Raw genomic sequence first — 23,994 nt, 5'->3', positions numbered from 1 at the left:
CTTGTTGGCACTAAATCGAAAAATCCAGGCCCTCTTTAGGTAAAATTGTGTCTTGTGTTCATTTCCCTTAAAGTTTCTCGGTAGAAGCGTCAACTGCAATTCACTACGAGCTCCAGATTTTTTTTAGCATTCAAAAGGCATGCTAAGATGGAAAGAGGGATCTAAATTGACAACCAGTACTGCTTGTTATCTATCTTCAGAAGTAACTGACAACATGGTATTTCTCAAGACCACGGCAAAATTGTACCAGTTGTTTTTATCTGCTGTTCATTTTTTTTCCAAAAAAAATCATTTACAATAGGATTAGGAGGATTTCTTTAGTGAAATGTGCTTGAAAGAGTGCATTTTCCAGAGAACTAGAAGCATCAAAATTCGAAAATTTCCTGCTCCTTAGGCGGCAACCATGGTGCCGCCTCGAGTAGTAACTATATCCTTTGCCCGTTTCGATATAGTGATTTGACAAAACTATTAGGAAAATTCCGTTATTATCAAATTAAAATGAAAGTTGCGAATTATATACATAGTTAGACTGACAAAATGCATTGCAGAGGTTTGTGACAGCAACTAAAGAATTTCAGGCCAAAATTTTTTAATCAGGTAAATTTGTAGTCCACACCCCTTCCCCCCCCCCCCCCCAACAAGGCTTGCCTCGCAACGGCCCTTTCTCTCTATAACCTCTCTGTGCCTTTTTTGCAAAATTTGAACATAGCATAGCTGATAAAATATCAGCCAGTACCAAATAATCAATCAAACATACATATGACCAAAATCAAAACTGCTTGTGAATTGTGTATTTAATTTCAATTCCGTAAAGATTAGCCAAATTTTCCATCGGATTCTTCTGAACATAAGTTATTTTCAAACGTATTTCTCATTGACGAAAACAAGATTAAATGCATAAAATGAACATACGACTTGTCAAAAGTGTTATCGGTCTACCTCTTGTATCATCAATTGTCTTAGATGAGATATCAATCTTGGTATCAAAAATCATAAATGGATTGTTCTTCTTGCTACTTATTTATGGCGTGGTCAGCAATATTTCTAAAAAGTCCCGTCAAAAAATCAACTATTTTTATCAAAATGTGCAGTTTCTTTAAAATTATACATGGTCCACGAAGTTATCTTGTCGGAAAATCGTAGGCCTGCCCCCCCCCCAAATGAAAGCCTGAATTTCCGCCACTGATATGTCTCGTGCCCTTGCTAAACTTGTCAACCAATATTTTCAGAGAAAGTATTTATCTTTTTAAACTCAAGCTAGCTAAAATAATCCAAATTTGCAAAACAGGCGAGGCGACCCCTAAATAGCCTTTTATTAGTGAATTGTACACGCGATTAATGTGCAAATGTTACAACATAAGCTGATATACCCCTTATTATTTGGAATCCAGGAAAGTCACTGATTTCATCACACATTTATTAAAGACTCATTGCTAACAATGAGCCATTGTGCTACGCAAGCATCCCATAATGCATTGAATCAATTTACTGCCATTGAAGACAGTTTACTGCCATTGTTTGGATCGTCGCCACGCTCGCAAAGGCCCATTGTTAGAAATGAGTCTTTAACATGATTGAAGAAGCAAAGTCTACTCTTGACAATAAACGATATAGGTGTTGTACATTTCTCGACTCACAAAAAGCTTTTTGAGTGCTTATTAATTATATCTTGCTTTCTAAATTAGAACTTTACGTCATAGATTTGTCATTTTTGGGATTCTTGAACAGCTTTTTTAAAAGCCTCATTCTCGGGATTCATCGAGTTTGAATATGAAAAAAGGTTTCTAGATGCTAGTTTAGATCTTCAACGAGAAACTGGGTTTAAAATCATTTATCTCTGGTGACCTTGGTTTGACTTGCTAGATGTACTTTCGAGGAAGACGAATTGGAGATAATAATCGGCTTTACCTATATTTAATCTTCCATCTGATGCATTGATTGGTATCTATAATGCTTTGTGCTAATCATTTCTACAATTTAAAATCTCAGATCAGAGACAAAAAAGCATCATACCTTGAGAATCTAATAGTTATCGTGCAAAACGGCTTGGGTTTACTTAGCTTGATCTTGAACAGTTTGAGACAATTTCTGTGGATTTTGCTACTTCGAGTTGAAAGTTTTATTTTCTAGCTACCAGGGCGTTTCAAACAGTTTTAAGCTATTGAAAAGATTTCATCTCTTTCCCCTGTGTTTGTCTGTTTTATTGATTTCTTGCCATTGTAAAATGTTTTCTTGGAGACAAATGTTTTCGCCTCTGTCATAATTGCGTCTTACTAAAGAGGGATTCTCTTAGAAATATAAGAGATATATCTGCTCAGTTGTATCTGGGGGCAATGCTTATGAAAGGTTACGCCCATTTCGTCAACTATTGTCATTTTTTCGCAGACAAAGAGAACAAAGCTGTAGAGAATACTCTATTTGAAGAAATAAAGGAACAGAATAACAGATTATGTGGCTGTTTAAGTCCTTAAATATCGAATAATATCTGTTAATATATAATCAACTTTGATACACCGGCGAGTTTGTTGCAATTGTGATTGTTCTGATGCTTCTACAGCAAACTGTTGATTGGTTGACTGCGAAGGTGTGTACGTGGCTGCGCACCATGGACACAGACCTCGTTGCTCAAGAAGTCAGCAACAAAACAGCGAAGCGGACGTGCCACGGGACAAGAAGAAGTAGGAGGGTCCAGGAACAAGCGCTGAACCGAAGAACGTACGTATACCAATCACATTTCTTTGGCATTGCATTTGGATGGATTGAGGTGCAAAAATTAAATCGACATTTTGAAAAGGACTACTTTGATTCAAGCTATTTTTCAGCCTAGCACGTTTCATATCCGCCTCCCAGAACCATCGTAGGCCAAGGCTTCGATGAACGTAGCTTCCATTGTTAGGGTATTGAAAGTAAAAATACTATCATGTGATTATATTTCCGTGTTTCGCTTAAATTATAACGGAAAATAGTGTATTTATGTTTTATAAAAAAGAAAGTCATCACTGCGATGCGTTGACTATATCCAATACTAAGGTTTGCAGTTTCTCTGGGCAACACAACCCTTAGTGGACGGTTTCGATCATGCTGACATACTCATGATGTAGATGATGTGGCCAAGCAAACCTATTTGATCGTGAAAAATTTGATTTTTAAAATTTATTTTGCTCTGATTTTGCTTGTTAACACCTAATAATTCTTTCGAAATAAAATGCCATTTATAAAAATTTCTGCACCTTAAGCTTACCATTGTATTACTTTATCAATCGCTCATTTTGTAAGAATCAATTTAAAACGAGCAAGCTGCACAGGCCTATGCAATGTAACAAAATATTTCTTTCAGATTTTGCAACTCAAGTGCCAAATCAGTGATTTTTTCTCTTAGGAGTATAGTCAGTTTATGCCACGAGAAATTTTGAGTGACTGGCACAACATGGGCAGGACATATTCCTGCAATTATACGCTGCACAGCATTGCCCTACCCAGCCAGTTTTCACATTGAAACCCTTAACCCATGCCTGCCCACCCTTCTATCAGTAAAAGCTTGTCATGGATTTGGCTGCTTCCCCCCCCCCCCCCGTCATGTCATTGGCTCATATTTTCACTCAGTATATATTTGCACAAATGTTGTTTTGATATCCCTCCTTAAGAATTTCCCCTCCAGACAATTTTCTGTTTTTCATCCTTTATATTCTTTTTAAATTATCTTAGTCACTTGTTGCATATTGAACGATTTTTGTATGTATTGGAATTTTAAAATTAAATGAAAATGAAAATGTTGACCTGGAAAATCAAGGGTAGAGAATTTTGGTTCGTAGGAAAGACAATTATATCTCACAAAGTTTGTGCTGGTACCCTTTAGGCCCTATGATTCCTGGATTCTCATTGTGTTCATAGCCCTTTTTCCACCATCAATTCCTGAATCCTGGTGTTATTGATTTCTGAATCCCCCTCACAAAAATTTGCCAATTCCTAATCCTGACTCCAAAAAATGACAACCCCCTCTTCCCCAAAGAAAATTATTGAGTACCCTTGTTCATCAGTGGTATGCAGGCAATATATTTGTAGATGTATTCAAGTTTTTCTTAATTGCTCACTTTTTTATGGTGTTAAAGCACACCATTTTTAACTCTTCTTTTAATGCCAATTAAAGACCATGGTTAATTGTTTATCTAACTGTTACTTGATTTTTAATCGCTAATTTAAGTGCATGTCAATGCGATTCCTAAGGTCTGTTGATTTTATTTTGATAAAATAGTAATGTTTGTATGACAGTTGCTGTATATTTTTTCTATTCATTCATATAGATATAAATAATATAATGTTCTCCAACAGACCCAGTCACCATGGCAGGGAATCAAGCTGGCATAGACACCAACTGTATGACATTGACTCGTTTCATGTTGCACGAGCAAAGGAAAGCAAAGAATGCAACTGGTGATTTAACACAGCTTTTGAATTCAATTTTGACTGCTGTCAAAGCAGTTTCTTCAGCTGTACGAAAAGCTGGTGTTGCAAGGTTGTATGGCATTGCAGGTCATGCTAATACTACGGGGGATACTGTTCAAAAGTTAGATGTGCTTGCTAATGAATTGTTTATTAACATGCTGAGCTCTTCATACACTGTATCTCTTATGGTCTCAGAAGAGGATGAGAAAGTAATAGAAGTAGATGCTGACAAGCAAGGCAAATATATTGTCTATTTTGATCCACTTGATGGCTCTTCAAACATTGACTGCTTGGTTTCTATTGGCTCTATTTTTGCAATTGCCAAAAAGGTATGTTTTGAAAGACTGGTAACATGTTATTATATATCTATATACTCATTATTTTAAAGACTGGCTATAAGAAACAAATACTGGGCAGTCAGGAAAAGTTGAGAAACTTTTTACTTGAAGCAGGAAAATGAAGAAAGAATCAGATTTAAAATAACCCTGAACTTTGAATTTCATTATTAATATAATTGGCTACTTGGCATGAAGTTTTAGACCTAGAGAATTCAAATGTACTTCTCCTATCAAAGTACAGAATTAGAATTGAAGCTACTATCTTGACAGAAATATCATGAGCATTTAAAGACATTGACGACACTCACTTTTTGCAGCTGCAGAAAAAAATATCCCAACAAATTTTTGTCCTATCATGAAAATTTCAATATAAGGCCTTTGATGTTAAGATTAATGACATATATTTAAAAAACTCTTGAGAAACAAAGAGTATTGAAATTTCCTGAAGTATTTAAAAGCTAAAGTATTCAACGTCAACCTTTGTTTCTTACAAAAAATGAATGTAATCCTAGTTGTTTGATTATTATAAATTGACCAATTTCAAACTTAACCCCACCGGATGTTTGTTTGGATATCTTTCCTTGCTTTTTGATGTAATTGTGTTTTCAACTAAGTAACAGTGCAACACCATTCATAAATAACTTAGGTGTTACTTCTTGTTTATATGATTAATGAATGCATAAGAAATTTTGCTGCAAAATATCATGCTAGCCTGTATTAATATTTTGACTTGCATAGAAACAATCCCATTCAGTCTTGCAAAAAGAATTATTGTTTTCACTGACCCTGAACTTATAGAAATGTGCCATAATAATAGTTCATACAGGTACTGCTACCATTTTTTCTTCTAATTAATCTGTTGATTCTATTCAATTTATAGAAGACACCTGGTCCTCCAACTGCTGCAGATGCCCTTCAGCCTGGGAGAGAGTTGGTTGCTGCTGGATATGCTCTTTATGGCAGTGCATGCATGCTTGTACTAACAACTGGGGATGGCGTAAATGGGTTCACTTTGGATCCTGTAGGTTTTCATTCAGCTTAAAATCACCATAGTACCATTTAGTGTTTATGTAACTGTTGAAATTTCTGCCTTGGTATTGAAAAACTTGTATTAGTAACCTATAGACCAGGGTTGTCTAACCTTGTTTCAATGAGGGGAACTTGAAGATAAATGTCATAGATCAAGGGTAGCCTACATAAATAGAATACAGTCCTCCATTAACTTTCATCAATGCACAGGCCACATCATACTGGCTGGACAACCCTGCTATATAGGATACCATGCAGTTGCTATAGTCCACACTGTTGCTGGACTACATCCAAATTTCTATTCAGTCATGAAAAACCAATAAAGTAAGTGTGGTCTGCAGATGATGTCACAGCAACATTCATATTTTTACCCAAAAAGCCAACCTTAACACACAAAGCTTTTTCATGTTAGCTAAGCAATTGACTTTGCCCTATAGATTCTTTATGTTGATAGATGCATCTATATTACCACGACCACAACACTAAAACAGCAACTAGATCACTGTAAGCCTGAACCTACCCCTCCCCTAAACACAGAAAGAATTTCTCCCAAACCAAGCCTTAACCACTTCTGAACCAAGTCTGATCCCCACTTGAACCAAATCTTAACATACCAATACCAACAAACACCTATACAATTTAGACTTTTTTCACAAATAGATATATTTATATATATATTGTTGTTATTGTCAAGCATCCTGTGCATTAATATTCCATTTTTTGAGCTTATAAATTGTAGACTCAGTATTATTGTGAGGATACATACTTTTGCTAATTGTGCCATATATTCCTGCCTTTCTTTATCAGCAAATCTCATCTTTTGCAGTCAATTGGCGAATTTGTGCTGACCGACCCTGATATGAAATGTAAGCCAAGAGGATCAATTTACAGTCTTAATGAGGGTTATGAAGCATTGTTTGATGAAAAACTGAGAAAATACCTTCAATCTCTTAAACATCCAGAGGTGTGTGCTCAAAATGTTGTTCAACTTTCTTGTTATTAGTCCTGCTTTGATTAGGATGTCTCAGTATTTCTATATTTGAATGTTTCCTTTCTGACAAAGTCTGTAGAATTCTATTCCAAGCCTCGCCTAAAACATCATTTCCTTGGCTTCAAATTTTTTCTAAAATGTAGGGAAGGCAATCAGCACTTCTTGCTACAGCACTTAGCTGGTAAGACATTGGTAAACAATTGTTGTTTACAATAAAGAAAGTAAATGTTATACATATATATATATATATTAGTCACGCATTTATTAAGGTTAGATCGTAAATTAGAAAGTTGACAAAGATCTTGAAAATTAAAGCAAGATGTATGAACTGAAATAGGTAGAAAATTTTACATCCTCCGCATTGATGATTGAAATCATCTTTGTAAATGATATAAACAGTAACCATACCATAAATACCTCGTCTAATCACTGTTAAATTTTTTTCATTTTAGCCTGGTAAAAAGGCATATGGCTCAAGGTACATTGGCTCTATGGTTGCTGACATGCACAGAACACTGAAATATGGTGGAATATTTATGTACCCTGCAAATAAGTCGTCACCAAAGGGAAAGGTATTCTAAGTAGCATTGTTACTATGTGGCGCAAATTGATATTTGTAGCCCGACACCACTTTTAAACCATCTATAGACTACCAAATCGCCTTTGATGATAAACGCACAAAGTGGTTTTTTATTTATAGCAACTGTCTCTCTATAGATCTTTTAAGCCGCAGGGATTCAAATCTGATATGCTTAAGCTTATTTCTAGGGCAAATATTTTCATGTTATATTTATGGTATATACATAGGTCCTTCATTATATATTTCTGGTTTTGGCTAGCCTCTCTATATTGTGTATATTATGTTTAATCATGTATCACATCAAGTATTACATATCTACATATCACATCTTTGGTTGCCAATAGATAATCTTTTGCAGCCTCCATTTTGTGTTATGCTGCGATGAGCTTTGACTGTGTACGATTGGAGCTAACTGATAATTTTTTTCTTCTCAGCTTCGCCTTCTTTATGAATGCAATCCGATGGCCATGATAATTGAACAAGCTGGTGGGCTAGCTACCGATGGCAAGAAGCCTCTATTAGATGTGGTACCGTCATCAATTCATGATAGGTCGCCTATTTACATTGGATCTCGGGATGATGTCAATGACTTTCTTGCATTCACTCCATAGAAAGTGTTTTAAAGAACGTTTATAATTATTATGGATAATAATGATAACCCAATATGAACACTCAGGCACAGACTTAACTTACATATACATTGATAATAGCTTTCTTATTTTATATTGCTTCAGATTGTTTGGAAACGACAAACGAAAAACGGCAAACGAGTTTTTTTCTGCATTCTTCTCAAGGACCGAGTGAAACAAGCTTGGTTCTGTGCATTGTTTTGGTGAGTCCCACAATAAAATTATATTGCGCCAATCGGCAACTTGTAGAAAGCTGTTGGCACTTCGAAGGTTTTGGAAGTGATAAAAAGGGAATCGTGTATCGAATCATTTTCATAAACTTAATGGTTAGATCAGTTATTTTTCGGTTAAAATAATGAAATTGTACAAATCATGAGTGCTAGCATTTCTTTGCAACTGTCATAAGTTACATTCTGAATCTAGCCTCAGTCACCGTGTGTAATATGATGCTTTTCTTGGTACCATCATCAATAAAACCTATGCCCTTATAGCATACTTAAAGAACATACTAAAAAACAGTCCCTCGATGCTTGTATTAAGCGTGAAACTCAAGCATTGCAAATTAGACCGTCAAGTTCTAAACGCTAATGCATACCAGCGAATAAATAAGGTACAATTAATAAGTATCTTATCAAGTCAGTGCCTATTTTTTCTACTACTTCATACAAAGCCCAGCCCCAGCAAAGCATTCTTTTTACAGCATTTTTATGGAAACATAAAAGAGAAATATAAACGAGATCGGAAAACAGAAACTCAATGCAAAGGTGATAGCATTAGGTTCGATGAAATCAGATTTAGGTGTAGTGATCTGGATCTCCAAAATTCGAGTTAAATACCATCAAACATGATGCGACACTATCACACACTAGGCCACTACAGACGCGATACTATCACACACTAGGCTTGATCAGGGCATTACAGTAGGTTCAGACAGTGTAGGGTGATAAAAAGTCCTACCAACTTGACTAGCATGATAACCGCTAAACACACCACTAGATATAAGACACGATACCAAAAATGTAGAAAAGTAAGATAAATTCGTCAAAGATGGACACCAAAATTAAAAGACATCGAAAAAGTAATTTAGAAAGATTAGAAATAAAATTAAACAGCTTACAAACATTTGGCTTTGAATAGTCATGAAGAAATTTTTCACGGGTGAAGAAACAACCTGAATTCAAAAGCACGAAAAATGCTCGGAGAATGAAAATAATCGGATAGCTAACGTCCAGTGAAGTGAAGAATTATATGAAAAAACTACGGGTCAATTGATATAATGGGCTGAAACGGCTTAGAAATGTCTGGAACCCACACCATATCTAGCATGACGTCGAAGCTAGACAAAAATGGATTAGAACAACAGAGACTGTTAAGCGCATTATGTCCTGGGGAGGAGAGTAGGTGGCTAAACGTGCTAAAAGTAAATAACAAGATGATTCTTTATGGTTTAAAGAACATTTCTGGAAATTTTGGGAGGCGTTAAGCCTTGGAAGCTGCGGTCCTTAGGAAGAGTGCTTGAAGCTCTAATAAGCACAAGCTGGAGAAGAGGACTGGAAACTTCGTTGGGCTTCACCTCCCTTCCTCTGAATTGTTTGGTTTTTCCTTTGTAGCTTTGTCAGTAAGATAGAATAGCTTTTTAAAGCTTTTTTAGTAAAAGCTTTTGACAAATTGAAGCTGAAAAGCTAATTCGCAAGAAAGGCCAAAAAAGGCCAAAAAAATCCAGAGAGAGCTGAGTTTAGTGGTTGGTGCTTTCAATAAATGAATCAGGTCCTACTTGTCAAAGAACAAGGATTCTATAAGGAACCCTCCAGTCACTGAACAACATCTTATCATCCTGAAATATAGTTATAGCCTTTGATACTTTATATCTCATGAGTCATGGCATCTCGTGTATGCCTATTGTTGGAATATATGCGGTACGTCACTCAGTCTTCAAATCCAGTCCCATAGTCTGACAAAATGAAGATACAATAATAATATGAATATGCTTCAGAAAACAACTCTCGACGCTAATGAGAGAGGCTTATCGAGAAGGGTGAGTATCGTTTTTATTATGCTCTGCTCCATTTTACCTGCTCCACCGAAGTGGTAGCTAAAGTCACAAAAATCTATGTTAATAATTTTTTTATTCTGATGATCTGATCCCATAACCTTAACGAGCAACATGAAGTAACTCCTAAATACGCAAAATCAGTTGAAGGCAGGAGCCCCGCCAGCTGGGGGCATGATGGCCCCCCCCCCACTTTTTTCGAGGCGAATAATTTCAAATAACAATGAAAAGTGAGAGAAGCCTTGACTCTCCACTCTCAAACTCGTGGTGTGGGCCCTTAAAGGTAATATGAATTGGCTGAGAAATGGCCCCCGGTGGGCTCAGTCACTTGATCCAATGTTTATCGTGTGTGTTCCTGAAAATAGAAACTGGACACTAATCTCTGATTCTGGGTTGCGTAAAATGTACCCTTTTCTCTGACTTTCCAAACCTTTAAGTACCTTTCACTGAGAATATTCAAGCTTGAGCAAGTAGTTTTTTTGAAACCAATTCATGTAAAAACCATTCTATTTCTTAAACTTGTATCGAAAAGCATATTGAAGAGCAAAATTCACTAAATTTGATTTTAAGAACGATTTCTTTGGTTCTTGATATAAAGTAACAAAATAAGCGAGCTTTATAACTATAAATACAACATTTGCTTACTTCGCAAAACTGTGTTCAATGCTTTGTGATGAAGAAATAAAAAAGTTGCGTCAAATTCCAAATAGTACCCTGCAATGAGTACAAACTAGCAAAGATTTAAATTTCTTATCGAGGATTAGGACAAAAGACATAGCTAGATGCTACTGCAAAATTCGTTGTACTTTAATAGCCATTAATTTACCAAAAAAATATCTGTAGCATCATATCAGTAAAAATTCCTATGTGGCTACTCCGACTGTGTAAAAAAGCATCCCCATTTTCAAAATTCTATGTCACAAAATTCGAGCTTTCAGACTACCCTTTTCAGAGCTTTTCGGAACTCACATGTTATACGTTTGACCAACTGACTGAGCCCGCTGGGATATGGCCGCATAATGTCCCATCTAACCTGTGTAACTTGGTCTTGGTTCATAACTTTATGAACCAGGCCAATATAACACTCGTCCGTTAGCAAACTTGAGATCTTTCATGGGCCATATCTTGCCCAATTTTTAACATAGCTAACTGATTTTGCATATTGAGTGGTATTTTATGCCATTCTTTGAGAGCATGTAGTTAGATTTCAGAAATTAAGAAAATGTTCGATGACGTCACACTTTGGTACCCTGTTATGCCTGACATAGCGTCCGCAGCACTGAAATAGACCTATATCTACCTATGCAAACACGTTCCTCCTTCAGAGGATCAAGTTATTGAATTACCTGTTCACTGAGTCAAAGCAGAAAACTCCACTCAAGTCTCTTACGAATTTTTCATAGGGTTGACTTTAAGTTGTTAGGTAGCTAGCTTTAAATAACTTCGAATTTTCTGAATGCGTAATTCATCTTGACATTTTATGTAATATATTTGTAGCTATAAAATTGACATTTACTCCTCCATTTGAAGATGTTAATACCTGATGAATATTTATGAAAAATTAAAATTATGACCTTGTAACAGGGCCTTTAGGAAAGCCCCTCCTCTGAGATTAATATTGAAATGGAAATTGAATCGAATAAAAGGGATTCATTGAAAACTGGAATTTATTTAGGAAGAGGGCATGTTTGTAAGCAAAAAACGTGACGAAGGCAGAAATACGCTCTTAAATTGAAAAATGCAAAACTGCACAAAGGTGCTCCAATGCAAAATTACATGGTGAAAAAGTTTCAATCTTTGCACCTTTTGTCTAGAAATCTAGAAATCATTATGATAGAAAAGCTTATTCAGAAAGGAGATAATTGAATTGGTTTCGCATGTTTTACTTATTCTGACATTCATACACTCGCAGAAGAAAAGCTTAAGTATGTTTCAAAATGTTTGCTTTTTTCAAAGCCATTTTGAATTATGCATAAGATAAGGCTGGAATAACTAATTTGGCAGATAAAATATATTCCAGCGATTAATTAATGTAAGGAGCTAGATAAATCTCAAATTAGCGGGACTAAGCCTCTTTAATAAGCGGACCTAAGTCAAATTTCCTGTTCAACATAGGCAAACCACATAAAATCAGTGATTCTATCAATCGTCGGTATTAAAAGCTCAGAGTTAAATCTGTCAGGGGCAAGATCCAAACGAAGCCCACTAATTATTCACTACGCCTATTCATGATGGCGGAGAAAATGCCATTAAGTAATATTGCTTTTTGCTGTGATGTCCAAATTTCTTGCCATTGCTCTAGCAAAAGAGAACTGAGATAGTCTCTACTCACTTTTCTGAGGCTCACATCCGGTCTTCTCAATGCCTAACTCTTAAAATATCTCAGTGATTCATATCATATTGACGTAACGTATACTTCTCGATGTCCTTAGACCGGTAGAAATGCGAGTGACACTCCCTTGAATAGATGTTGGGGACACTGGCGTTGCAACAACCTTCTCCCCCCCCCCCAATAATAAGAAATTCTGGGAAGGTCCATATCTGCAATAACATACTGAAGTTAGCCAATGAAGATTTCAAAATGAGGATTTTTTGGGCCTGGCCTCATAATGCCTGGCCCCAAGCTGCCCTATTAGACTAAATCTAAACCAAAAAATCATACCAGTTTGGCCAAGTTACAGGTTAGAGCATGTTTTTGCTATAGTTAGCAAACACATAATTTGTTTTTATTGAAAATCTAGAAAATAACGCTTTCAATGACTTGCACAGATAGAGACTTTTAGGAGAGAACTCCTTTTTTAAACTTCCCAACCCAAGACTCGTTCTATAGGCTATCCTTGTTTGATTTCATTATAGAAGCATTAATCCAAGTATTTTTCTATGGGTACTTTTTGCATCATTTTCTTTAAATATTCATCTAGAGGACACCTTGCTCTGATTATGAAGTTAGCTTAGCTGTTTTTGCTAGCGAATTTTTCCCGTTGATATTTCTTGTTATACTCTTCTCTATCTTTAAAAATACCTTATCGCTATTAATTGTTTTGATATGTCAAACACCTTTTTAGTTTTGTAATTAATGAATATATTCCTGAATCCTCTAAGTGGAATAAGAGAGGAAAACTGTTGCAAGTGATTTGTTTCTTGATTTTTGACCAATCATATAACTTGTCTCAAAAATCCGTGAACCAGGTTCAGTCCTCCAGGTTTATGGTTCAAAGCAAGGCTAAGATCCCGTTTACACTGTGCCGGATAAAATTTATCCGCATATTTATCGACAATAAGGCAGCCAAGATGGTTAAAAATTTGATTGGGAGACAGTGAAAACTTTATTGGATGAAATAGCCAATCGCTTTCGAGCAAGATGCGATGTGGGCAAAATTTATCCGGATAAAAGCGTTTACACTGTACCACATAGCTATCCGAACTTAATCCACTTTCCTAGGTGAACTAATTTTGTTCATAAGCCGCTCTCAAATCCGTGCAGATAGCATGGGTCTAGTGTAGACGCGACGCCTATCTGAACTAATTTTGATGTAGCCTGCGTCACAGACCAAAAACTTCCGTGAAGTGAAGGCTAATTTTGATGCGGATAAAATTGATCCGGCACAGTGTAAACGGGGTCTAAGCACTGAAAAATATCAACGTCACTACTCAGTTGAGCATCTTTTCTGAGTTTTGAACAGAAAGCTGTGATGTGACGCCAGCACAGAACAAAGATCGACTACCCCGGGGAGCAATTTACAGGAACAGCATAAAAGAAATTTTCAGATACGTGTGAATAGAAGACTATCAGGACATCATTGCTGTTCATGCAAGACCGAGGATTCGATCAAGGATCAGGGACAAAAAATTTACGGGAAACTTTATGCTTTTCAAGTGGAACAATGTTGAGCATCATCTGTGAGTTTTTAAATAAAATTTCCACATAATCTTGCATTTTCTATTCAAACTAAAAAAATCAAGCTTTTCTTTTCAGCAAAAATCTTTAACTGCAATAAGGTAATTTGATGATTTATTAAGTACTGAAAGACACAGGAAAAAGCTCAATGTGAGCTATCTATTCACGTACCACTATGCGTTTCACATTTTAAAAATACTGTTTGAACTTAATTTCATACATTCTTTTCTATTTATAAGAACAACTTTATAAGAATACGGGCCTCAGAATTGATCAAAAGTTATGAATAAATTAATAACAAGCTGAAGCTGAGCTACTCTAAATTGCAATTTTGAACTACGTTTTATCTCGAAAACATAAAGCAAAATATAAAGCAAAAACATACCTAATAACCAAAAAAAAGAATTTGATCGATTTTCTTAAAGTTCCTTCAGTCATTTTGAAATAGATAAAACTTCCTTTCAGCATCAGCACCCCTTATACCCCGGTTCTTCTTCTGCTAAAGCTGCAATCTGTAACATACATTAACAACAACAAATTTCGTCAGATAAATTTTCGGCGGATAAACTTTGTCGAGAAAAGTTCGGACAATTTTTCAGAATTTCGTCGTGACAAAATTTCGTCGTGGAATTTTTAACATAAAGTTAGCAACATATTACCAAAATCTTAGGTGACAAACCCATACAGGGAAAAAGAGAACAGTCAATATTTTCCATGTTGATGAAAACTGAAAATCAATTTGCAAAGCAATTTGACTGAACATGTTCTTGTTGATCATTTCTCTTTATCCTTCATGATCCTCCTGAAAAGATTTTAGTTTGCCACCAATGTTGGCTCGCACCAACGTTTTCATACGTTTATTAGCAAAATAATGTTCATATTCTCACAAAATTGTGGCTCACCTGCACAAGGGGCAAACACCCCCTCCCCCACACTTCTTGCTACAATTTTGCAGCTGAATAATTGGCCCCTTTCTCTCGATGGGTAAGACGTTAACCAGCCACGTAGCTGCAGGGGGGGCACGGAGGGCTGTGCCATTTTGTCTTATCTCGTCAAAATTTCGTCTCATTTTGAATTTCGTCGAAGAGATTTTCGTCAAAATATTCGCCCGAAATTTTGTCACGACGAAAGTTTTTGTAGTTAATGTAGTATATTTCCCAAAAAATAGTATTCTCCATGAACTTGGAGGGGGGGGGGGCTTAGTCCCAAGCCCTCTTCTGGCCTCGGGCCCGCCCAAAGCACTAACCTTAGGAACACGTGAATTGCCAGTCCCCGTCCTGGAAGTTTTCGGGTTTTGCCGCAACACACCCTTATCATCAGCAGTTCCTTACCACTGCACCGCGTCGCATCACTGATCATCTCAAAGGTCTAATGCAAATTAGCAAATCTGCGAAAATCTTATCAAGATATGTTAATTGCTAACAAGATTTGAAAAACGCATATCGTAAATTTTCTTTTTGTCTGTACGCATTTTTGCCTATTTGGAATGTATTTGATTTATTTCAAGTAAAATTTTGGGTAATCAGCTTTGTTTCTGCATATTACGAGAATTGCCCTGGCGATGGATTTTAAAATGCCTGCCTAGTTTGATTTTTGTCATTTGCTCTTTCAGGACAGAACAACATTGAACCAAGAACAAAGGCCTCCAAGGGAGACAACAATTGTCCTTGTTGTAAAGAACCTTTCAGATTGACAAGACGAGTAAATATCGCTGGAAACTTTAACTAATTGCGCCGACAACAACACCACACGTGCGAAGCTGGTGACGTTAACGTCTTCCTCCTTACGAGTCAACGAAAACAATATTGAAAACTTTGAAAAATTCGCAATCATAGTATCTGAGGTGAGTTTGTTTTTAAATTTTGTTTGTTTAGGCCTACACAGCATGACGTTGTGGTTTTCTGCTATTTGTATAGGTTCAGATTAAGCTCTCGATCTGCATACTTAGATCTGCATATTCAGAAGGAAAATCTGCGACTCGCCACTTCGACATTCTTGCCGGTTGATGACAAAATTCGTCTCCAAACAGGTCCCGTACCAACCAAACTGGTGAGCATAGAATTGTTTAGCTTTTGAAAGGTCCAAAGCATTAGCTTTAGATGTTCCGAAGGGTAAGAGGTACTGGGTTTTATGACGGAAGCAGTTATCTTTATTTTGAAGTTTGTTTATCAAAGGCCGCAAAGACACTAATTATCAATTTTTGGCATTTTCCCAATACATAGTATTACCCTTGCCTAAACGATTTGTTAAAGGTTATCGAAAATTGCTTATTTCTTGCCATCCTACCAAGCAAACTGATGTTATAATCTCGTCTCACTCACATGAATAAGGATTTGCTTGGTTTTCAGGGCACATTTTTTATCCACCTCCCTTCCAAAATATACGCAGCTTTCGTTACAGAGTTTTGGAGGTTGAATTTTTAAACTTTTCAGCCCTCGAGAAGCTTTCTTCATGAATTTCAATAGTGTCCAAACGCATTGCATTGTATATTCAACAGAGGATCAGTATTTCATATTGCAGTTGATGTTGTTTTTCTCACGCTTGGAAAGTGTTGACAGATCTACAACCCTTGAGTTTTTCAACCGCTTTTCGCTCGTTTTCGATATACATTTCGTTGGTAAATACGAAATCAAAATATTTGCTCTTAACCCACGACAAAGTCTTTCTACCTCAGTCACTTGTGTATCTATATGATGCTACACAAAAGTCTTTGTGCGAATCTCTGCATACAAGTCTATTCATTGCAAGGAAAAAACGAAAATTATTGTAATAAACAGACCCCAAGGCAGTGGTATGCCAAGAACATATCATAGGGGGCTTCATGAAATGTAGGGGCATAATTCGATTTTCAAATGCAGAGGTTAACGTCTTACCCATCGAGAGAAAGGGGCGAATTATTCAGCTGCAAAATTGTAGCAAGAAGTGTGGGGGAGGGGGTGTTTGCCCCTTTTGCAGGTGAGCCACAATTTCGCTCCACACAAAATATAGGATGGTGCAGCCGTGAGAATATGAACATTATTTTGCTAATAAACGTATGAAAACGTTGGTTCGAGCCAACATTGGTGGCAAACTGAAATCTTTTCAGCAGGATCATGAAGGAGAAATGATCAACAAGAACATGTTTAGTCAAATTGCTTTGCAAATTGATTTTCAGTTTTCATCAACATGGAAAATATTGACTTTTCTCTTGCATATAGGTATCAGAGACACTTGAATCCTTTATTTAATTCTGAAATCAATTGTTTGAAAAGGGCACTTTCATGCCCAATGCTGCCCCCTGCCCCCATGGCTAAAATGAGGAAACCTGATTTGAAATTCTGTATTTCCTCTAATACACGCCGGTGATTACCCTGGGTACCAAAGCCTACAAAATTTGGAAGCTCCATTTCTCTCCCGATTTCTAGAGCCTTGGTACCCAGGGTAGCTGGGGATGTTCATTTAAATTTTTAGAAATTTGATGCGGCATTTATTAGAGGGAGGCGTTTAAAAAAGTTACCGGGAAAATCAACAAAAAGAAGGGCATGTCTTACTTGTATTATTTGCTGCTTACACACAAAAGAAGTCAAATGCTACGACCCTTAATAAGGAAATTCAGAAAAGAAGAGAAAAATTGTGTCACGTTGAACTGACATGTGAACAAAAGATCGAGGAAATAAAAAACACTTTATTTTTGCATAATTGTCACAGAATAATGAAGAAAGGACCCGAGATATTCTGCACACTCCTTCATGCATTTTTATATATGCATTTTTTTATATGCGGCGTTTATTAGAGAAGGGATTTTTGTTTCTAGCCATTTCGCACTGCGTTCTGGGATGGCACATTGACATGAGTTGTAGTGGCTTCGAGCCTGTCCTCTGTTTTTTGCCCGATCATTTCTTCCATTTTGGTTGCTTGCTCTTTTGACTTTCCTTTCGAACTAGTTAACTTCTTTTTGTATAGCCTGTGTTCCAGATCCCTAACCCCAAACCTTCCAGGTTAGGGGTCTGGAGCGCAGGCTACTTTTTGTAAAGCGGACAGAAGTCAGTCACAGCTTTGTATGCTATCAGAAGACCCCAAAGATTCGTTACCGCTGCTCGTCTCATCCTTCTCGGTTTGCAAAGCTTATCGCTGTACGCTAGTTTATCGCTAGCTTGTCGGTATGCAAAGCTTATCGCTGTACGCTAGTTTATCGCTAGCTTGTCGGTATGCAAAGCTTATCGCTGTACACTAGATAATCATCACGTTTAGAGAAATATTCCTCTTTTTCCTGATGAATTGTATCCAGACAAGAAACCTGCGTCTATTAATGTTGCCCTGATAGAATAGATCTATCTTCTCCTCTTGCTCATAAGGCTTCACATCTTGATGACTGTCCATGTTTCTGGTGTTTCTGGTGTGCCAATAGAGGTTGGTGCTAGCGTGTAATAGGCAGATGACACGCATGCGTATTCTTTTTATCAAATTTTGTATATGAAAACTGAATTGGTTGCTTTAATAATTGAACAAATTTTCTAATAGCTGATCATTGTTTGTACTGTTTGCATAATTAATAACGTAAATAATAAGTGCGTATTTTTCTGCCATTGCCTTTTAACCTAACTGTGCAAAATGCGGATGAAGTTAGGTGTGGCTGATAAGCGTTAAGGGTAAGTATTAAATGAGGCGATAGATAGGTATAAATATATGTGCATATACTTAACACCTTTAAAGTCATCAAACGTGAGGAATTCATGATAATATTTTGTTAGATAATGTCTTTCATTTAACGATGTTCTTTGGTACAGGTTCCGTAAACATTGTGAGTTGGCTAGGCTTAGTTGCAGCTACTGCTTAAGTTGTATTTAAGAAACTAATAACGCTTTATCAATGGGGGCATGCATCACTTTCTTCAAGTCAGTAACATGGTTTTTGGTTGTTTTGTGTTTCATGATGTGTCATGATTTCGAGGTCTAGGTTAATATCTGCTGCTGCTCACATTATAACCTAGCCTATTTCAAGAAGATCTAGAACTCGATATTAATGTTTGTGAAAGTACATATGCTGAAATGATTCTTTTTCTGGTTTAAATAACGAGCAAACTGTTTTATCTAGAAAGATGCACCTTGCTGCCTTCAGACCTCCGAGCCTTCGCAAAAATTAGTTGCTCAGAAACTTTATTTTATTGAACATCATATCATCTTTGCTTTACTTTTTCCGAAGATAATGCTTTTGCTGTCTTTCAGCTTCATACAACTGAAGTTATGTATGTAACTTCCAACCAGGCCACGCCGGGCCCAACCGGTACATGCCAGTGCGTCATTTGTAAAAAACGAAATGAAAGGACGCTTTTCTGTTTAAATTTAAAAAGTTTCGTATGGAATCACTTTTGTTTCGTTGTTGAATAGATCAAACATTCTTCGAGTGGTTATTGTTGTATCGTTCCAAAACGTTAGGTGACGCCATGGTTGTTCTATCTCGAACTAGATTAACTCTATTATCTTATCAAGACAGACTCCTCCCAAAGTTCGTTCTAGAGTGATTCATAACCAGGGAATACTTTGTGGTCTTATGCTCATCTGATTATTACAATAAAGAAAGTGACCCCCATCCCAAGAGATGCTCATATTTTTCTTGTTCAACACGGAAACTGTCATGAGAAACATGCTTGGAAGAAAAGTTATGTGGTTTCTGGACACTGGATTTAGTTTTAGGCTGGTCTTCTTGATAGTCCTATCATCGTGGATGAATAGCCGTTAGTCAAGTGTTTTTTCAAAGCCAGACGATTGACCGAAGGTAAATACCACAACAGTCTAAAGACAGTAAGTCTAACAAAATTGACTGTAACTTTATAGTGCTGCAGTTTAGATGCCAGCGATGCTGGAACAGATTTTGGTGTGGGGAGGGGGGCTTGAAGGGTGCTCTAGAATTTTACGTAGTTTTTCATTGTTATCCTTTATGCCGCAACATTAATATCACACTACTGCAAAAACGCGAGAGGACTACGGTCACCAGCCCCCCCCCCCTGAGATGGTATGCCTAGATGCAAAGATACTCCCAATACAATATAACCTTAAGCTCGTGAAATGCTTAAAACCAAGCAGCTCCACTCAGGTTGTTGTCTATCTATTCAAGGTTAGACAGCTTTCGTTTTAATCGAACATTTGGTAAATATGTGGTCGAGAATGGATTTTTGAAATAAACCAAACATGGGCTTTCTGCTTTATCAGTGACTCGATATCCTGACGCTTCCATTTCTGGATGACAGTGGTCCGTTAAGTATGCTGTTTAGTTGGGTGTTTGATATTTAGTTCTATCAACTGATCTAGGTTCGTAGATTTGCTGATTTATATATTTGATGTGGAGATGAGCGGTTTGGGCACTATACTCGTTTACCAGCTGGTCTCTATCGGCATCCTTATTAATCGTAAAGCCTGTTTGGTCATAAGATCAAAAACGGATTTGACAGTTTGCATACAGTACACAGAAGTCGTGGTTATGTCATTACTGGGGATATTGCGGTATAGTGTTTCTCAACAGCCCAAAAATGTTTATTCGTATGTAATGAAATCTAATGAAATAATGATAATTTGTAGTTCTTGCGTTCAGGCTCTCCATCAAACCGGCTTTGGTGAAGTTCCAATTTTAAATAGCCTTGCCTCTTGGTTAATCGTAATGTATTTTAAACTTCAAATTTATTGGGTATAAGTTATAGTATATCTTCATATTTTCAAAGCGTCATTGAGACACAATTAGGATGTAACAATGTTTTGAAAATGCTTTATATTTTCGAGAATTCAACTCGTCCCACATTGTGAAAATCTAAGATGAATTGCTTTCTGTGTGTGGATTTAACTGAAGTTAGTTATTACTTGTTTTTGTTCAACTTTTATCTTTTCTTTGAAACCAGTTATCCAGGTTGTTATTTCAAAGCTGATATTTTGCATTCGATCAAAACATCCTCGATATCGGTAAAACCTAAAAGCTTATGTTGTACAATGCCTAATGCCTTAACTTCGAAACAGCTTATAAGCGGGGGTGGGGTGGGGGTGATATCTCTTGGATGCGAGATTAACCTGACGTAGCCGGGATCTGCTAATCCAACGTCAGGAAACAAGCAAATCCCACAAAAATCTCTGATACACGTTCTATAAATCAGTTTATCTTAGTGGGTACAAAATCGGATCTCAGGTTCCATTGTTTATATGCAGTTTACGGTATATTTGACATTCTGCCTAATTCAAGCGACCTTATTCTTATTATAGCAGGTTCTGCTGAAGACGAGATCGGAGAACTCGAGTGGACGTTTGGGTATATCTCAGATTTGCCATGCATCAGTCATCAATATTTAATTGGCTCAGTTTTCGCTTAATTTCTACCAACGGATTGTAATCGATGAGTTCAGCTGCGTCAAATTTCAAGCTAACAGAAAGACAATTTCATTTTACTGCTTGACTTAATCAAAAGAAAGACAGCTTATAGACAGAAGTGGCCTTTTCGGTATGGATACTATAATATTCCAGACGGAGCCATTAGAGGACTTCTATGAACTCAAAGAGGAGCTTGGAAGGTATGATAATTTTCGTTTTTATAGCTGTATTAATAATTGAAACTTGTCAGAAAAAGACAACTTGGTCTTAGATGTGTTTTCAATGTTTGATTTAGTGTTCATTGAAACGCCCAAATAGTGAATGTTCTGCCAAGTAGCCATCATTCTTAAAGTCAAAAGTAAATATTTGAAGTTCAATTAAAGTTTAAGTTTATGATTCAGTTAAAGTTAAAGGTGTGTAATTTTTTTGGGATAATAGAAAACATTTTATCCTCTTTCAGCCAATTATCTTTGGTCGTTTTCTTTGTCTAAGTTCAACTAGGTTAAGCATTTGTTTATTGTTTCTTAAGTTAGCTCTAAATCTCTAAATAAGTAAAAAAGGAAAGTTCCCACTGTGTTGTTAAGTTGAACCTTATCCGGAGGGGATGGGGGGAGGGAGGTTGCTTCGTATAAACTGAACACGAATATCGGCAATTTTTTGACGAAATTGAAATCAGCTTTCTTCTTATACGAAACGAAATTTGATGATATAGAAGACTTAGGAACGGACAATTCCCCAAATTTCACGTGAAAAATGGTAATGCTATCCCCTAGGATTTCCCCCTTCTCCGTTATTCATCTCTTTCGGATTTAAAAATAGTTTTTTTCCTATACCATGGTTAAGTATTTTTGGGCATAGTTGCTTTGATATGCCCAGTAGTAAAAGGTTGTGTAAGTAATGTATCATTTGGACTACTTTCTGAGCATCTTATGTTTGTGATTGGTGAATGGAAATTTCATTTCACAACATAACCGTTTTAGGGAATCGATTGTTGTGTTTATTTTCACCCATTTTCAAACAATGCATGGTCATGTTTGAACACTTCCTACGACCCTTGCAGAAAACGGTGGTAAGTATGCAGGCTACAGTACCAATTCATTTGAAAGAAAGAATGTGAGGCAGCAGACCTGTAACTTTAGTTAATAATTGATTGGAAAATGAAGGGTCACAAGAACAAATGTCAGCGTACAATGGCTTTAAAAAGTTATTTTCCCAACAGACATTCCTTTTTGCCATTTTTATTGGAAAACTTCAAAAGAAATTGTTGTAGGCCTACTAGTTATATGCTCAATTGTAACTTTGCTGTGAATGTAACTGTGAAATTTGCATATGTCCTACGTCTGGTCAACATTAAGAGATAAAATGGATTCGATTGTTCTTTGGTTGCTTTGTCGTCTTATTAAACGTTATATTCATTTTGCATACCTTTGTGCATTTGAGTGTTTAAGACAGAGCTAATTTTCTTGAATGCAATTTGTATGCACGCAAATTTCTAATTTCATTGATTTCATTTTATTACAATTCATTTCATTTCATCACACTTAATTTCATTTTATTTCATTTCATTTCATTTCATTTCTTTTTCATTTCATTTCCTTTTCATTTCATTTCATTTCATTTTATTTCATTTTATTTCATTTCATTTCATTTCATTTCATTTCATTACATTTCATTTCATTTCCTTTTCATTACATTTCATTTCATTTCCATTCAATTTAATTCATTCGAATTCTGCTACAATCCAAAAATTAGCTGAATAAATTATTGATACAGCAACAAGAAAAACACGATTAAAACGATACATTGAAGCAGAATTATTTAGGAGAAGTTTCAAAGTAGGTTGACTAATGAGCGGGCGACCCAGTATGTGATATGAAAGTGATTTATTGAATTGAATTCTTGACGGTAAAAATTACAAATATTACAACGTTCAGTGACTTTAACTACTAAACTTGACCGTGCATATTATGCAACAGGTCGTGTTAGCTACAACTCACTGTTGCATATCGATAAAAAGATTTTTGGTTTCCGTGAATTTTTTAGCTCCCTTCCCCTGCTCTCAATGTTCCAAGCTTTGTAACCAATGAATTGGTACAATAGCGTGTACAAATTATCAGAGAAAAACATATCAAAGACTTACACTTCTTTGATTGGAATTACGTCAGTTAGATCTCAAAGATTTCTTGTCCGTCGAGCAGATGGCCTCAAAGAATGTACCTCATGGTTTTCACTTTAATTTTCTCACCAGTGAGTAACAGCTAGCAACAAGATATAAAAGACACTAATCAATAAAAATGTTTTATAGATAGCTTCATAGTCTTTATTGTGTCCCTGCTTTGGCCTGAGCAGAACTGATTGGTATTCAAATTAGCTTCTAGCCACATACTGTAGAGCTCTTCACCTGAGATTGTGTTTGGAAATAGAGTTTTTGAACCAAAGCCTAAAACCCTTTTTGGCGTAATTCGGGGGGCTCTTGTTTGTCAAGTGTAAATTTCACCTTTAAGGGCTTCATAGTTCTAATTTGTCTGGAGATGTAGCAATGTTAATGTAGCAATTGTTCAATGTAGCAATTTAAACGTGACATAATTCAATAATTAAAGGTGGTTACAAAATACTTTCTTTACAGAGCCTTGTTGAGGATTTTAAAGTGTAACACAAGTAGCACAATGTAAATTTTTATTATAAGTAGAGCAGATGTAGACAAAGTA

The 23,994-nt window shown here is 36.4% G+C and overlaps 2 protein-coding genes across 8 annotated transcripts in view; both read left to right on the top strand.

Moving 5' to 3' along the window:
• The first annotated feature begins 2,556 nt into the window (after positions 1-2,556).
• LOC135687310 (fructose-1,6-bisphosphatase 1) lies at positions 2,557-8,148 on the top strand. Its single transcript, XM_065203839.2, has 6 exons — positions 2,557-2,715; positions 4,330-4,772; positions 5,662-5,802; positions 6,637-6,774; positions 7,254-7,373; positions 7,816-8,148. Exons 2-6 carry the CDS (start codon positions 4,341-4,343, stop codon positions 7,990-7,992), a joined length of 1,008 nt encoding a protein of 335 aa, XP_065059911.1. The 5' UTR covers positions 2,557-2,715; positions 4,330-4,340; the 3' UTR covers positions 7,993-8,148.
• Positions 8,149-13,750: 5,602 nt separating this feature from the next.
• LOC135687043 (death-associated protein kinase 2) overlaps positions 13,751-23,994 on the top strand; it is a 28,352-nt gene continuing 18,108 nt past the window's right edge. Inside the window, exons 1-3 of one of the 7 annotated variants that reach the window (XM_065203480.2) lie at positions 13,751-13,960; positions 15,571-15,801; positions 21,182-21,486. In XM_065203480.2, coding sequence (XP_065059552.2) covers positions 21,419-21,486 — 68 coding nt within the window. In that variant the 5' untranslated portion in view covers positions 13,751-13,960; positions 15,571-15,801; positions 21,182-21,418. Of the gene's footprint in view, positions 13,961-15,421; positions 15,802-15,906; positions 16,008-16,032; positions 18,587-18,607; positions 19,739-21,181; positions 21,487-23,994 lie in introns of those variants that run through there. The other 6 variants (XM_089114336.1, XM_065203488.2, XM_065203486.2 and 3 more) reach the window with 6 other exon arrangements.

This window comes from Rhopilema esculentum, chromosome 20, assembly GCF_057945365.1.
Source record: "Rhopilema esculentum isolate cy_ngs chromosome 20, ASM5794536v1, whole genome shotgun sequence".
NCBI lineage: Eukaryota > Metazoa > Cnidaria > Scyphozoa > Rhizostomeae > Rhizostomatidae > Rhopilema > Rhopilema esculentum.
This window is presented reverse-complemented; position numbering and strand designations above follow the sequence as displayed.

Coding starts and splice junctions, on each gene's coding strand:
- LOC135687310 (XM_065203839.2), top strand. CDS start 4,341: ATGGCAGGGAATCAAGCTGGCATAGACACCAACTGTATGACATTGACT. Junction 6,775..7,253: donor AATCTCTTAAACATCCAGAG/GTGTGTGCTCAA, acceptor TTTTCATTTTAG/CCTGGTAAAAAGGCATATGG. Junction 7,374..7,815: donor AGTCGTCACCAAAGGGAAAG/GTATTCTAAGTA, acceptor TTTTCTTCTCAG/CTTCGCCTTCTTTATGAATG.